The sequence below is a fragment of the Epinephelus moara genome, chromosome 21 (assembly GCF_006386435.1).
Source record: "Epinephelus moara isolate mb chromosome 21, YSFRI_EMoa_1.0, whole genome shotgun sequence".
In the NCBI taxonomy this organism is placed as follows: Eukaryota; Metazoa; Chordata; class Actinopteri; order Perciformes; family Serranidae; genus Epinephelus; species Epinephelus moara.
The window spans coordinates 18,141,619-18,152,668 of record NC_065526.1 but is presented as its reverse complement, the minus strand read 5'-3'; the positions used below and the strand labels follow the sequence as shown (position 1 = coordinate 18,152,668).

The 11,050-nt window shown below is 40.5% G+C and overlaps 1 protein-coding gene across 2 annotated transcripts; it reads right to left on the bottom strand.

Moving 5' to 3' along the window:
- Positions 1-288: 288 nt before the first annotated feature.
- LOC126383046 (leptin receptor gene-related protein) lies at positions 289-6,744 on the bottom strand. Of its 2 annotated transcripts, XM_050033424.1 has the most exons (5): positions 6,587-6,744; positions 6,102-6,177; positions 3,873-4,056; positions 3,487-3,646; positions 289-3,450 (listed from the first exon to the last, which is right to left on the bottom strand). In XM_050033424.1, exons 1-4 carry the CDS (start codon positions 6,600-6,602, stop codon positions 3,530-3,532), a joined length of 393 nt encoding a protein of 130 aa, XP_049889381.1. In that variant the 5' UTR covers positions 6,603-6,744; the 3' UTR covers positions 289-3,450; positions 3,487-3,529. The 2 variants fall into 2 exon arrangements, with proteins under 2 accessions (XP_049889381.1, XP_049889379.1); XM_050033422.1 differs by having other exon boundaries at positions 289-3,646.
- Between the last annotated feature and the right edge of the window lie 4,306 nt (positions 6,745-11,050).

Below are 11,050 nucleotides of genomic sequence, written 5' to 3'. Positions count from 1 at the left end.
TCCGTCAGGCCTGAGGGTTTGCTCGCAGAGTCTGGCCACAAAGAATTGTACCTAACACACTCACCCACACACCACCTCTCCTCCTTTCCCAGTCTGTCTCGTGGGAGGCCATAACAGAGGTTTGCTACGGTCACTACTGTTGCTGTACTAGACAGCGTGCAGGTGTCTGTTTGAATGCATCATCCATCACCGCTGCCCCGGAGACACAAGTCAAATCTCCGTCCACTTTACAGACCACAGAAAGCTCCACTTTTCTCATCACACCACCGGCAGTAAACAGCAAGACAGTTTGTTTTCACTATACAGAGAACTTTAATCAATGTTAGAAAACAAAATGCAGTCAGGAGCTTAAAAAATAACCTCTGAGAGCACTTCAGCGCTCGTTAGTGTGGGTATGGGAGTAACAACAGAAAGAACGAGCTTTCTTTATTGAACATGTCAGTTCTAGACATACAGTGTAATATTTCCCCTTGAAAAGCAGTTAAAGAAAGAAGAAATTAATATAGGACACTAAGAATTTTCTGTGATAGTCTCTATGAGGTGGGCTAATTATACAAACTCTCATTAATATTCAGTTACTGACAATGATGATGAAGAACATGATGATGTGATATTGATTTACAATTACAGATTTCAATGGCCCCTGATGATGAAACACAAAAACCTGACTCAAAACTGAATCACAGTGATTTCGCTATTAATCAAAATATGCACTGTGAATGACAGGCACTTCTGAATGAGTTCACAGGTAAAGCCTTCTCCTTTAGGACAAAAAGACTGTATGATAAAGATGGACGACCTGACAGCTCCCCGAGAGTGAAGCCAAAACATCTCAATTGCCCCCTGATGGCTGGCTGCAGTATAGGCCATAAACCCCGCCCCTTACATGTCAACGGATGGGACATGGACTAAAGTAAAAAAAAAAAAATCACACGTCGAAAGAACAGGCAAGTACATTTTTCTCAAAGATGATTTCTATTATTTTAGGCAGTTCTTGTCGGAGTTTAAACCTGGGGTGGAGTTTTGTGTGGAGTTTGCATGTTCTCGCCGTGTCAGCGAGGGTTTTCTCCAGGTACTCCGGCTTCCTCCCACAGTCCAAAGACATGCAGGTTAATTGATAACTCTAAATTGTCCGTAGGTGTGAATGTGAGTGTGAATGGTTGTCTGTCTCTATGTGTCAGCCCTGTGATAAGTCTGGTGACCTGTCCGGGGTGTACCCTGCCTCTCACCCAATGTCAGCGGGGATAGGCTCCAGTGCTCAAGAAAGCTCTGGAATCACCATATTATCTTTCTGCTAGAGGGGGAAAACACTCTTGGCTTGTTTGTGTTACTTTAAACCAATCTTAATCGTGTTGGGCGGCGATAAACCCAGGATGCAGTGATGGTGCCCTTGCAAAATACTGTCAGAAAGGAATACACACAGTGACACAGCTAACTGTTAGCATCACACAGCTAACGTTACCTAACTGTTATTAACGGGTTTTACAACAGAGTCGAGCCGTTTCAGTGTGAGTTTGTTTAAACTGTTTATCGGCTCAGTGTTGGATGTTAACACTACTGCTATGTTAGCTTGTGCTAACCTGACAGCTCTGTTGAAAGCGGCAAGGGAGTTTGCTGATCAAAAGGGCAGTCAGGGCAGTTCCATATCACACTCCTTCTAAAAAAAGGATGCATTCAGGAATCATCTGACTGGAGATGTTTTGAAAGATGTTGCAAATCAACTGCGACTGGCTGCATCAGAAAATAGATCAACATCGGGCATGAGAGTCCTGTGAGACGGAGTCTGGGATTTTTCAAGGTGCGTTCATAAGTTGTTTTATTCGCTGTAGATCTTTGCAATAATTCACTGAAAGAACAGAACAATCAGGCCATATTGCAGGAATCAAATCTCCATCAAAACTTGCAATTTTCAGTATGTAGGTTAGCTCTGAGGTTGTTGTTTCCCATAGCGAAGGGGATTTTGAAAACAGCATGCAGATAGCGGAAGGGCAGGTTTCTAGCCACAGTCTGATCCAGTGACTCAGAATAGCCATCTTGCAAACTATTCTTTCTTTCCTAGCTATTATGGTTAATGTTACTGTAACTTGCATGCTAACAAAGTGGCAACTGTCACATCATTTCAGTGTATTGGCTAAAAAAATACTAATGTTTTAGTCTGACTTATGTCCTTGTTATTTTGCGCATATTTGTCACCAAAGCTTCGATGCCCAAAACTGATTTGCGGGACAGCCCTAGTTATCTGATGCTATAAAGGTGGTTTGCCGACATGATTGACAACTGTGTGTGCTAATGGAGTGCCTGTGATCAATGGTGCTGCTCACGATTGGTTGGACTCAATACTGTGGGGAATGCTAACGAATAGACTCGGGCTCAAAATGGCGTCACCAGCACAAGACTGCAGCAGCTGTATCCCGGATATTTTGGCTTCGCTTTTGTACAATGGGAGGAAATAGAGATGCGTTGTCCATCTTTATATACAGTCTACATGTAGGACAAAAACACTTTGTCTAAAATTATATATCTCCCATATCAACCATTCAACTTGTAAAAAAATGATTCCCAAATTAATATCATGCTAACAGTATGAATGTCTTTGTCGTCTGCAGGAAAATAAAATGGATATGAGTGCTTTCTCTGGCTTGTTTGTACAATAACTGAACACAGACACTTAAGATGTATGATCCTCACTAACCAGCGCTTTCTCAAATGCCTCAGCTTGCTTTTGAGGATCATATTGCTGCATAGCACGGTTCAAAATCCACAGCACAGAGGAGTATATCCTCCATTTTTTTGCACTCTAAAATGATCTTTGGTGAAAATGTAAACAATTGCACCAGAACACAAAAGTAATGCTTTAAAGTCTTGTAGCAAAAATGAAAACAAAATAACTCAACATCTCCATACAAATATATATTTACCTGATTAGGACTCCTACGACTAGTTGTCAGGTAGCATGGATTAGGATAACTTGCCCTGCCTTCACACTTTACACAGCAAACAGAGCTCACAATAAGCAAGCTGTAATCCACTATCACCACTTCCTCCTTGAACAGTGAGGACAGATAATGCAGTGAGCATTGTGGTGTACATTGCAACAGAGTTACTCTTTAGGATCCCTTTGTGATATTGATTAACTGAAGCATAATGAACGTAAAAGGCAGGTGCAATGAGCAGGGTGATTTGAGGGTTGAAACAAAGGCGAGGCAAGCTAAAATACATGGGTGAAGGTGGATAGGCATCATCGGTCTCTCTGGTCCCAGACATAAGGCACATTATTAGGGCTCATAGTGTTGTCACCAACACTAACACCCTGTAATATAAAAATCAGTCTGAAAATATGCCTGGTAAATTTGACATTTTGCAGCCTACACTGTGCATCATTCTCCAAAGAGTGCAGGACACATGTGCCCCTCAGTCTGCAGTCTATCCATTCAACTATCCACCTACCCACCCATCCATCCATCCATCCATCCATCCATCCATCCATCCATCCATCCATCCTTCTGTCTGTCCACTGTCTGACGGCGCTCTACCACTGCTCCCAGCTGAAGTCGTCCCCACCTCCAAACACGACAAAGAAGCCAAAGATGGTGAGGAAGATGACAGCGTTTCCTGTCATCACCAGACCGCAGGCGCCCCACTGGATCTGCAGGAGAAACATATTCACACTCAATTAGACCAAAAAGAATCCACAGTCCTCTGTTGGGGTTCACAACGCTCTGCTGACACGTCTCTCAGGGTACAGTGCAGCAGACTCGGTGCAGACAGCAGAGGCATATCTCCACAAACAAATAAAAGTCAGTGATGCTGGCTGTGTTTGCTGTATGCAAATCAACCTCCAAAATACTTCAACATGGGCAGAGAGAACTCACTGTGCTTTTGCGGGCTAGCACAATGGGAAGCCCAAAAGCTGATACCACGATGCCAGTTGTTAAGAAGTAGGCCAGTTCTCTGCACGCATTGGAGGATTCAGTGTCATCACTGAGGCGTCTGGCTATGAAGGTCGGGATGGGGCTCAATATGTAGAAAATCAGGACAAACAGCGGCCAGTATACCCTACAGGAAACAGGTGTAGATTAAAGGGATGGTACACATTTTATGACATACAATGACATGAGTTTTCAGTCAGGAGTGGAAGTCCATTTGTGCCAGTGTGATGAACAAAAAAAAGGATCCTTTAAGTCATTAAAATGAGAAGATTTCTCATAATTTTGAGATATTAGGTCAATATTTAAAGATAATAAGTCATCATTTTGAAAGATGTCATTGTTTTGAGAAAGTTTCTCATTTTTTCAAAAAAGTTATTCTTTTCTGAAAGCTTGTTGTTTCTTTGAGATATCAAGTCATAATTTTAAGAACGATTCTTGATATTTTGAAATAAGTGAGACAGTATTTTGATGAAGTTCTCCATTATTTTAAAAAGAGTTTCTCGTTATTTTGAGTAAGATTCTCATTACTTTGAGATACTACGTCATTATTTTGAGATAAGTGAGTTACTGTTCTGAGAAAGTTTTCAATTATTTTGAAAAAGTTATTATTTCGTGCAAGCTTGTTGTTATTTTTTGATACCAAGTCCTTATTTTGGGAAAGTTTCTCTCTTTTTTTGAGATATTAACTCATTATTTTGGGATAAGCAAGTTACTGTTTTGAGAATGTTTTCCATTATTTAAAAACAGTTATGATTGTGAGAGAGCTTGTTGGTACCTTGAGATATCAAATCATTATTTTGGGAATGTTTCTCATTATTTTGAGATGATTGAGTTATTGTTTTGAGAAGTTTTTGATTATTTGTAAAAAGTTATTATTTTGAGAAAGCTTGTTGTTATTTTGAAAAAAATTATTTTGAGTTACTAAGTCAATATTTGGAGACACATTTAATTAAAACTACGTACAGGATCTGTTTTTCTCATCATGCTAGTAGAAATGGGCTTACATAGTCAGATACAAGGGTGCAAATTCAGCAGCAACAACAACAAAAAAAAGAAACAACAATGTCCCAAAACAAGTCACTAAAATATTTGGCCATTTGACAAGATAATAAAACACAACGCTCAGTTTACCTGTTACAGGAAGCATTACTATATCCTATAAAAATACTGTCTTCTGTTACTAAGAAGGAGATTTCATACGTATTAAAAAATACCCCTAATGACATCAGAGTTATCTCATTCATTTGGAAGAGAAAGTCTGCATTACAAACTGGCAGCGTTGGGTAGAAAAAGGTGGGCATTTAGAGGGCAGGGGGGCTTTAATGAAAGGCGCTGCTGAGTTACATTGTGGAAATTGCTTGACACATACAAGAGAATAAATTTCTCAGTCTCTGCAGCATTCATTTTGACCATTATTTTTAAATCTGCCTCCTAAAAGTCCTTAAACGTTATGGAAGTGCAATACTCAGATGCTGGAGCACAAATTTAAGAGCATTTTGAGTGTCCTGTTGTTTTTGTTAACTGTTGCTGTTCATATTTCTTTGACTAACTGCCACTCCACTGGAAAAAAAGTGTAAATAAATCGTAACCCTTTGAAACCTGGAGCGACATCACTTTTCTTGTGCTGCCTTCAGACTACTTTGGCAAGTATTTAAACTTTTGAACCCCGAGCAAGTTGGTGTGACTTCTTTCAAAAACATGGGGGAAAAGGCAATAAGCAACTTGGTAGAAATGTGCGACAAACTGCAAAAAATTATTTGATGTAAAGTTTAATTTTTTTTTTAAAAATGGGGAAAAAAAGAAAAAGCTAGGGAAAAATTATATTCATAATTATTTGTATTATTATTACTACATTTTAAAATTAAGTTACAGTATTATTAGAATTTCGAGCACTCTTCCCAGGTCATTTCCTTGCATTTTCCTTCGATTTTTTATGTTGTATATTTATTTATTTACTTTTACATATTTTCTTGTTTGTTATTTTCTCTTATTAATCCTTTTTTTCCTAATTTTTTGGGTCATTTCTTCTTTCATTGCCCATTGCCTTTTTCCCAAGTTTTTGAAAGAAATCAAGCCAGTTTGCTTCGGTTTCAAAGGGTTAATAAGCCTAAATATTGCATGTTAAATCATGTAAATGTCATATAAATACTTAGATGAAACAAATGAACCTACCCGTACTGTTCCAGTGCACAGCCCAGAAGGAGAAATGTAAGTCCAATGGCACCACTGAAGGACAAACCAACCAGTGCTGAAAAACACAAGCATTACTTTAACCTTACAGTATACTAACCAAAGTGTGTCCAAAGTCTCCATAAGAAGCAAAACATTAATACGCTCGTCCTGAAACACTTCACGTTACAGTGCTATTTGTCTGTATGCTAAGTTAACATTTAAGATGCATTTACTGTGAAACAACAGCAATAACCAAGAAATATAAACAGGTTGACAACTTAATAATGGAGCAAACGCTGAGTAGCTGTTTACAAAAATCACATCTTCAGGTGGTGTTGTAAGTTTAGCTTTCGAAATGATTCAGCAAAGGTTTTCAAAACGTTGGAAACGTGAAGCTAACACAGTTTTCTGAAGCGTTGCGTCTGTGTAAGTTAATGAACGTAACTCATCTGTCGACTGGTACATAGGAGCATAAAATCATTTACCTTTAATGCCGGCCATTGTAGTAAATGTGAGAAAGTTTCTCTTAGACTTTAGCTCAGTTCTTTGTGTTTTGTTTATGTGGTCGGGCTCTTCTTCTCGGTGGACGGACTTCCTGCTTCCTCCATCAGAGTTTTCCTTCTCTGTTGTCAGGTGACCGTCTTAAAGCGGCAGTAACACAGCAGCGAGTCTGCCTGAGGTGTTGACGTCACTACCAACTGTGTGACTGTGTAACGTTACTGAACGTGCAGGCTCACCTGAACACCACCAGGTGCTGAAGAGACTTCGTGGGCACATTAATGACAGTTTGCTGTCAATCAAATAAAGTTCTCTCTCCCATGTATGCACCCACCGGCCACTTTATTAGGTACACCTTGCTAGTACCTGGTTGGACCCCTTTTGCCTTCAGACCTGTCTTAATTCTTGGTGTCATAGATTCAACAAGGTGCTGGAAACATTCCCCAGAGATTTTGGTCCATATCGACATGATAGCATCACACAGTTGCTGCAGATTTGTTGGCTGCACATCCATGATGTGACTCTCCCGTTCCACCACATCCCAAAGGTGCTCTAGTGGATTGAGATCTGGTGACTGTGGAGGCCATTGGAGTACAGTGAACTCATTGTCATGTTCAAGAAACCAGTTTGAGATGATTTGAGCTTTGTGACATGGTGCGTTATCCTGCTGGAAGTAGCCATCAGAAGATGGGTACACTGTGGTCATAAAGGGATGGACACGGTCAGCAACAATACTCAGGTAGGCTGTGGTGTTTAAACCATGCTCAGTTGGTACTAAGGGGCCCAAAGTGTGCCAAGAAAATATCCCCCACACCATTACACCACCACCAGCAGCCTGAACCGTTGATACAAGGCAGGATGGATCCATGCTTTCATGTTGTTTACACCAAATTCTGACCCTACCATCTGAATGTGGCAGCAGAAATCCAGACTCATCAGACCAGGCAACGTTTTTGTATTTGTTTTGCATGTTTTTAGTTCAAGGCGTCTCCAATGAAGATGGTAAAAATATTCGCTAGTAATTTTTTCAGCTGGGGCTTCAGTGCCTTGCTCATGGGTACCTTGGCATTGCCCAGGAGGTTACTAGCTACTGGTCCACACTTGGTCCACACTGGGACTTGAATCAGTGACTGTCTGGTTCCCAAGCCAAGTCCCTATGAACTGAGCTACAGCCACCCCAGTGTAATGGGACACTTGATTGGAACGGAGCCATTGTTAATGTTATTTGTAACATCTGTTGTTTTCCTACTATGACAAGTAAACATATCTGCAACTTTGGATTTGTTTTTGTCCACAGTTTATTCTTCCATTAACACAAACTTCATCATCTATATCAAGACTATTAAGAAAATATGATGACTAAGTAATGTGAGTGATTATTTTTTCACAAAGCGGTGCAACCTGTGACTGAATTTGACTCCCACTGAAATCTGAGTGGAACTAAAACCCACAGTAAGATGTCCTCAGATGAACCACAGCTGCCCCCCTCTTGTTGGGCTTCAGTGTAATATGGAGATGAAACCAGGAGAAAGGTGCAGCACTTCAAAGGGCATGTGTGATCACAGAGCTGCAGCAGATGTTAGCGGACTGATGCTGCTGCTGTCCAGATGGATATCATGTAGCCACCAGTCTCTTTTTAAATGTTACTGCTTAAATGTCTCCTACGGAAAAGAGGTTTAGTTAAAGTAATTATGAACTACGCTCCAAATGGGGTTGAGAGGTTGAGAAGTTGTTTACATGTAATACCACCATTTTCTGATGTTGCTGTTGTTTGTAATTTTCAGAACAGTTACTCCTGATATGGAAAGATGTGTTTGTGTCTTCGCTTGAGCAAGTTTGCTGATGAGTTTTAATTTCACTGAATGAAGAATGATTCACATCGTAATATGAGGTGTCATGGCAGGAAACACAGTCCTTTACTTTGGAAATGAGCACTGCTTGTATGAGGAAATGCCATTAATATGAGAAACTGTGTGTTGCTTTCTTATTTTGCTCCCAATCAACCTCTCAATTCTGGATCTTGGGTATGGAGCACTTTCTAAATGTGATAAAGGCAAACCTGTATTAAAGCAACACTTACCTTTCTGGAAATTTTACACTTTTCTTTGTTTAGGTTAAGATGGTATTAATAAGCTGATGGTACACTAACATGTAAGTGAATTCCACCGGAGATAAAAACTCATAATTATACCATTCTCACATGGTTCTAAGAAAACTCCAACCAATCGTAACATTCAGACCGAATGCAATGATTGGCCAAGCGTTCTGTCTGTCTTCCCCACGTGGAGGCCTCTGACTGGACTGATGTAACCGCTCGCGTAACTCAATGCTGCAAGAGCCAAAACTCGGGTCAACATCGTCTCTGCTTTTGAGCGATGGTGAAGACTGATGCAGCTTCATCCTGAGCTAAAAAGGGACGAGATGGTCACAGAGTTTCTGCTGGACAGGTATTTTTAGTTTGCCTCTAATGTAACATAGGCTATAACGTTAGATATGACAACACAGCATCCAGTTGCTAACGGTTAGCCTACTGTAGCCTAACGTAGCCTGAGCCTCTGTATTGTCTTCCTTGTTTGTTGCCAGTCAGTAGTACTATCCAACGTTAGCGTTTACGTTATATTATAAAACTCATCAGTCATCACTGACCCCGGATAAGTTTCAAAACTCCGGGGTTGTGTTTGACTGTGCAGGACAGGTAACGTTATGTTTAGCTTGCTGCTAATATAACATATAACGTTATATATGACAACACAGCATCCAGTTGCTAATGGCTAACGTTAGCCTACTGCAGCGTAGCCTCTGAAACATTGGGTCCATGTCATTGGTTCGACAGCCCATTAGTCCGACTGTCCGCGGTGCTGAACAGCTTGCGGCGGGCATATGGTGCGCCGCGACCAGCTTGAGGCGAAGCAGGCTCACAGCTTATGTGTTTGTCACTTTCTTTTTCATTTTAACCCACACCATGATCTTTTCCTGACCCTAACCAAGTGGTTTTTGTGCCTAAACCTAACCAGACCTTAACCACAGGGCATCATGATGATTTCGGAATGGACTTTGGAACAATGAGTTTAATATGGTCGGAACAATGGGATGTCGAACCAATGGGCAGTTCCCGAAACATTAACGTTATCTTCCCTGTGCGTTTCCACTTACTAGTAACATTAACGCTACTAGCTAACACTGTAATCTTATCCTAGAACTCATCAGTCATCACTGACTCCGGCTGAGTTTTAAAACTCCGGGGTTGCGTTTGACTCTCTTGGTTGTAACGTTACACTCGCTCTCCTCTTCGTGTATCTAACGTTACCTTGCCAACGCCTATGTCTATCATAGACATAATGAGGACGTAATGGAGGAGGGGGGAGTAGGCCTTTGGAGGGAGGTGGAGTTGCAGGAGGAGGAGGATGGGACTTTGGAGGGAGGCAGGAGTTGTGGATGTTCAGATTTTGTGCTGTGTGAAATGCAAGAAAGGTAAGAGTTGCTTTAATGTCTCAAGACTAGAATAATAATTTAAATATAGGTCGCAATCTTGTTTGAAATATGGAAATCTGCATATAACATTTCAGTTTGTAATCAGTCTAATGGCCAGAAAATTTGTTGGTATTGTACATGTCTGCAGACCACGGTATAGGTTACATTTGCATGTAACTATGTGGCGGATATGTTGGAACTTCAACAATGCTGTGTTTAACGTGCAATGTAGTTAGATTTAGACACAAAATCACTTGGTTATAGTTTGGAAAAGTCATGTTTTAGCTTAAAATACCTGGGTTAAACTAATAGTTTCCTATTTTCTTTTGTAGTTTTTGTCATATACAGATTTGTAATGGTGATTGCTGGGTGATATGTATGTTGATGTCCAATATCAAGTCTCTGTTTAATCATGTAACGAGACAATATGATTTACAGCAGCTAGTTTAGGTGCAAAATCTAAAAGCTGGGCACATCTGCAAACGGGTATAACATGAAAGCAGCAGTAAGACGCACTGTTGGTAAAATAAAATACGCCTAAAACTCTCTGTGCATGTGTTTCATAACTAGTAACAAGGGCACAGTAGGGCCCTTCATAATAGCATGCACTGGGGCCCATTGTAACTACCTTACATCACTGCATAGCATAGCATAACAGTCTTCATAACTACTTTCCGGAAAACGGTGAAGCTGACAGTGCACATTGACTGTGCACGGCTGCAAGCTGTAACACTGTAAGTTTTACAGAGGAAATGAAACTGCTGTTTTAGAACCACATGCTGCTTTTAGTGGGAAATTATGTTATGATTACTTTTTGTGGTCACTGGGAGTGCTGATGATTTTGAAACCCTGCCGCTTGTTGCCGGTGATTCAATTACAGAGAAATACCAGTGAACTAGACAAAGATTTAAAAACAATAACAAGACCAGAATGCATAGTCTGTTTGCCGTGATATGAGAGACACACAAATGACACATGAG

Excerpts from the sequence above, each read along its gene's own strand:
- LOC126383046 (XM_050033422.1), bottom strand. Across the intron at positions 4,057-6,101 it reads TGTGCACTGGAACAGTACGG|GGTATACTGGCCGCTGTTTG; the intron begins GTAGGTTCATTT and ends TGTTTCCTGTAG. Across the intron at positions 3,647-3,872 it reads TGCTAGCCCGCAAAAGCACA|ATCCAGTGGGGCGCCTGCGG; the intron begins GTGAGTTCTCTC and ends TTTCTCCTGCAG.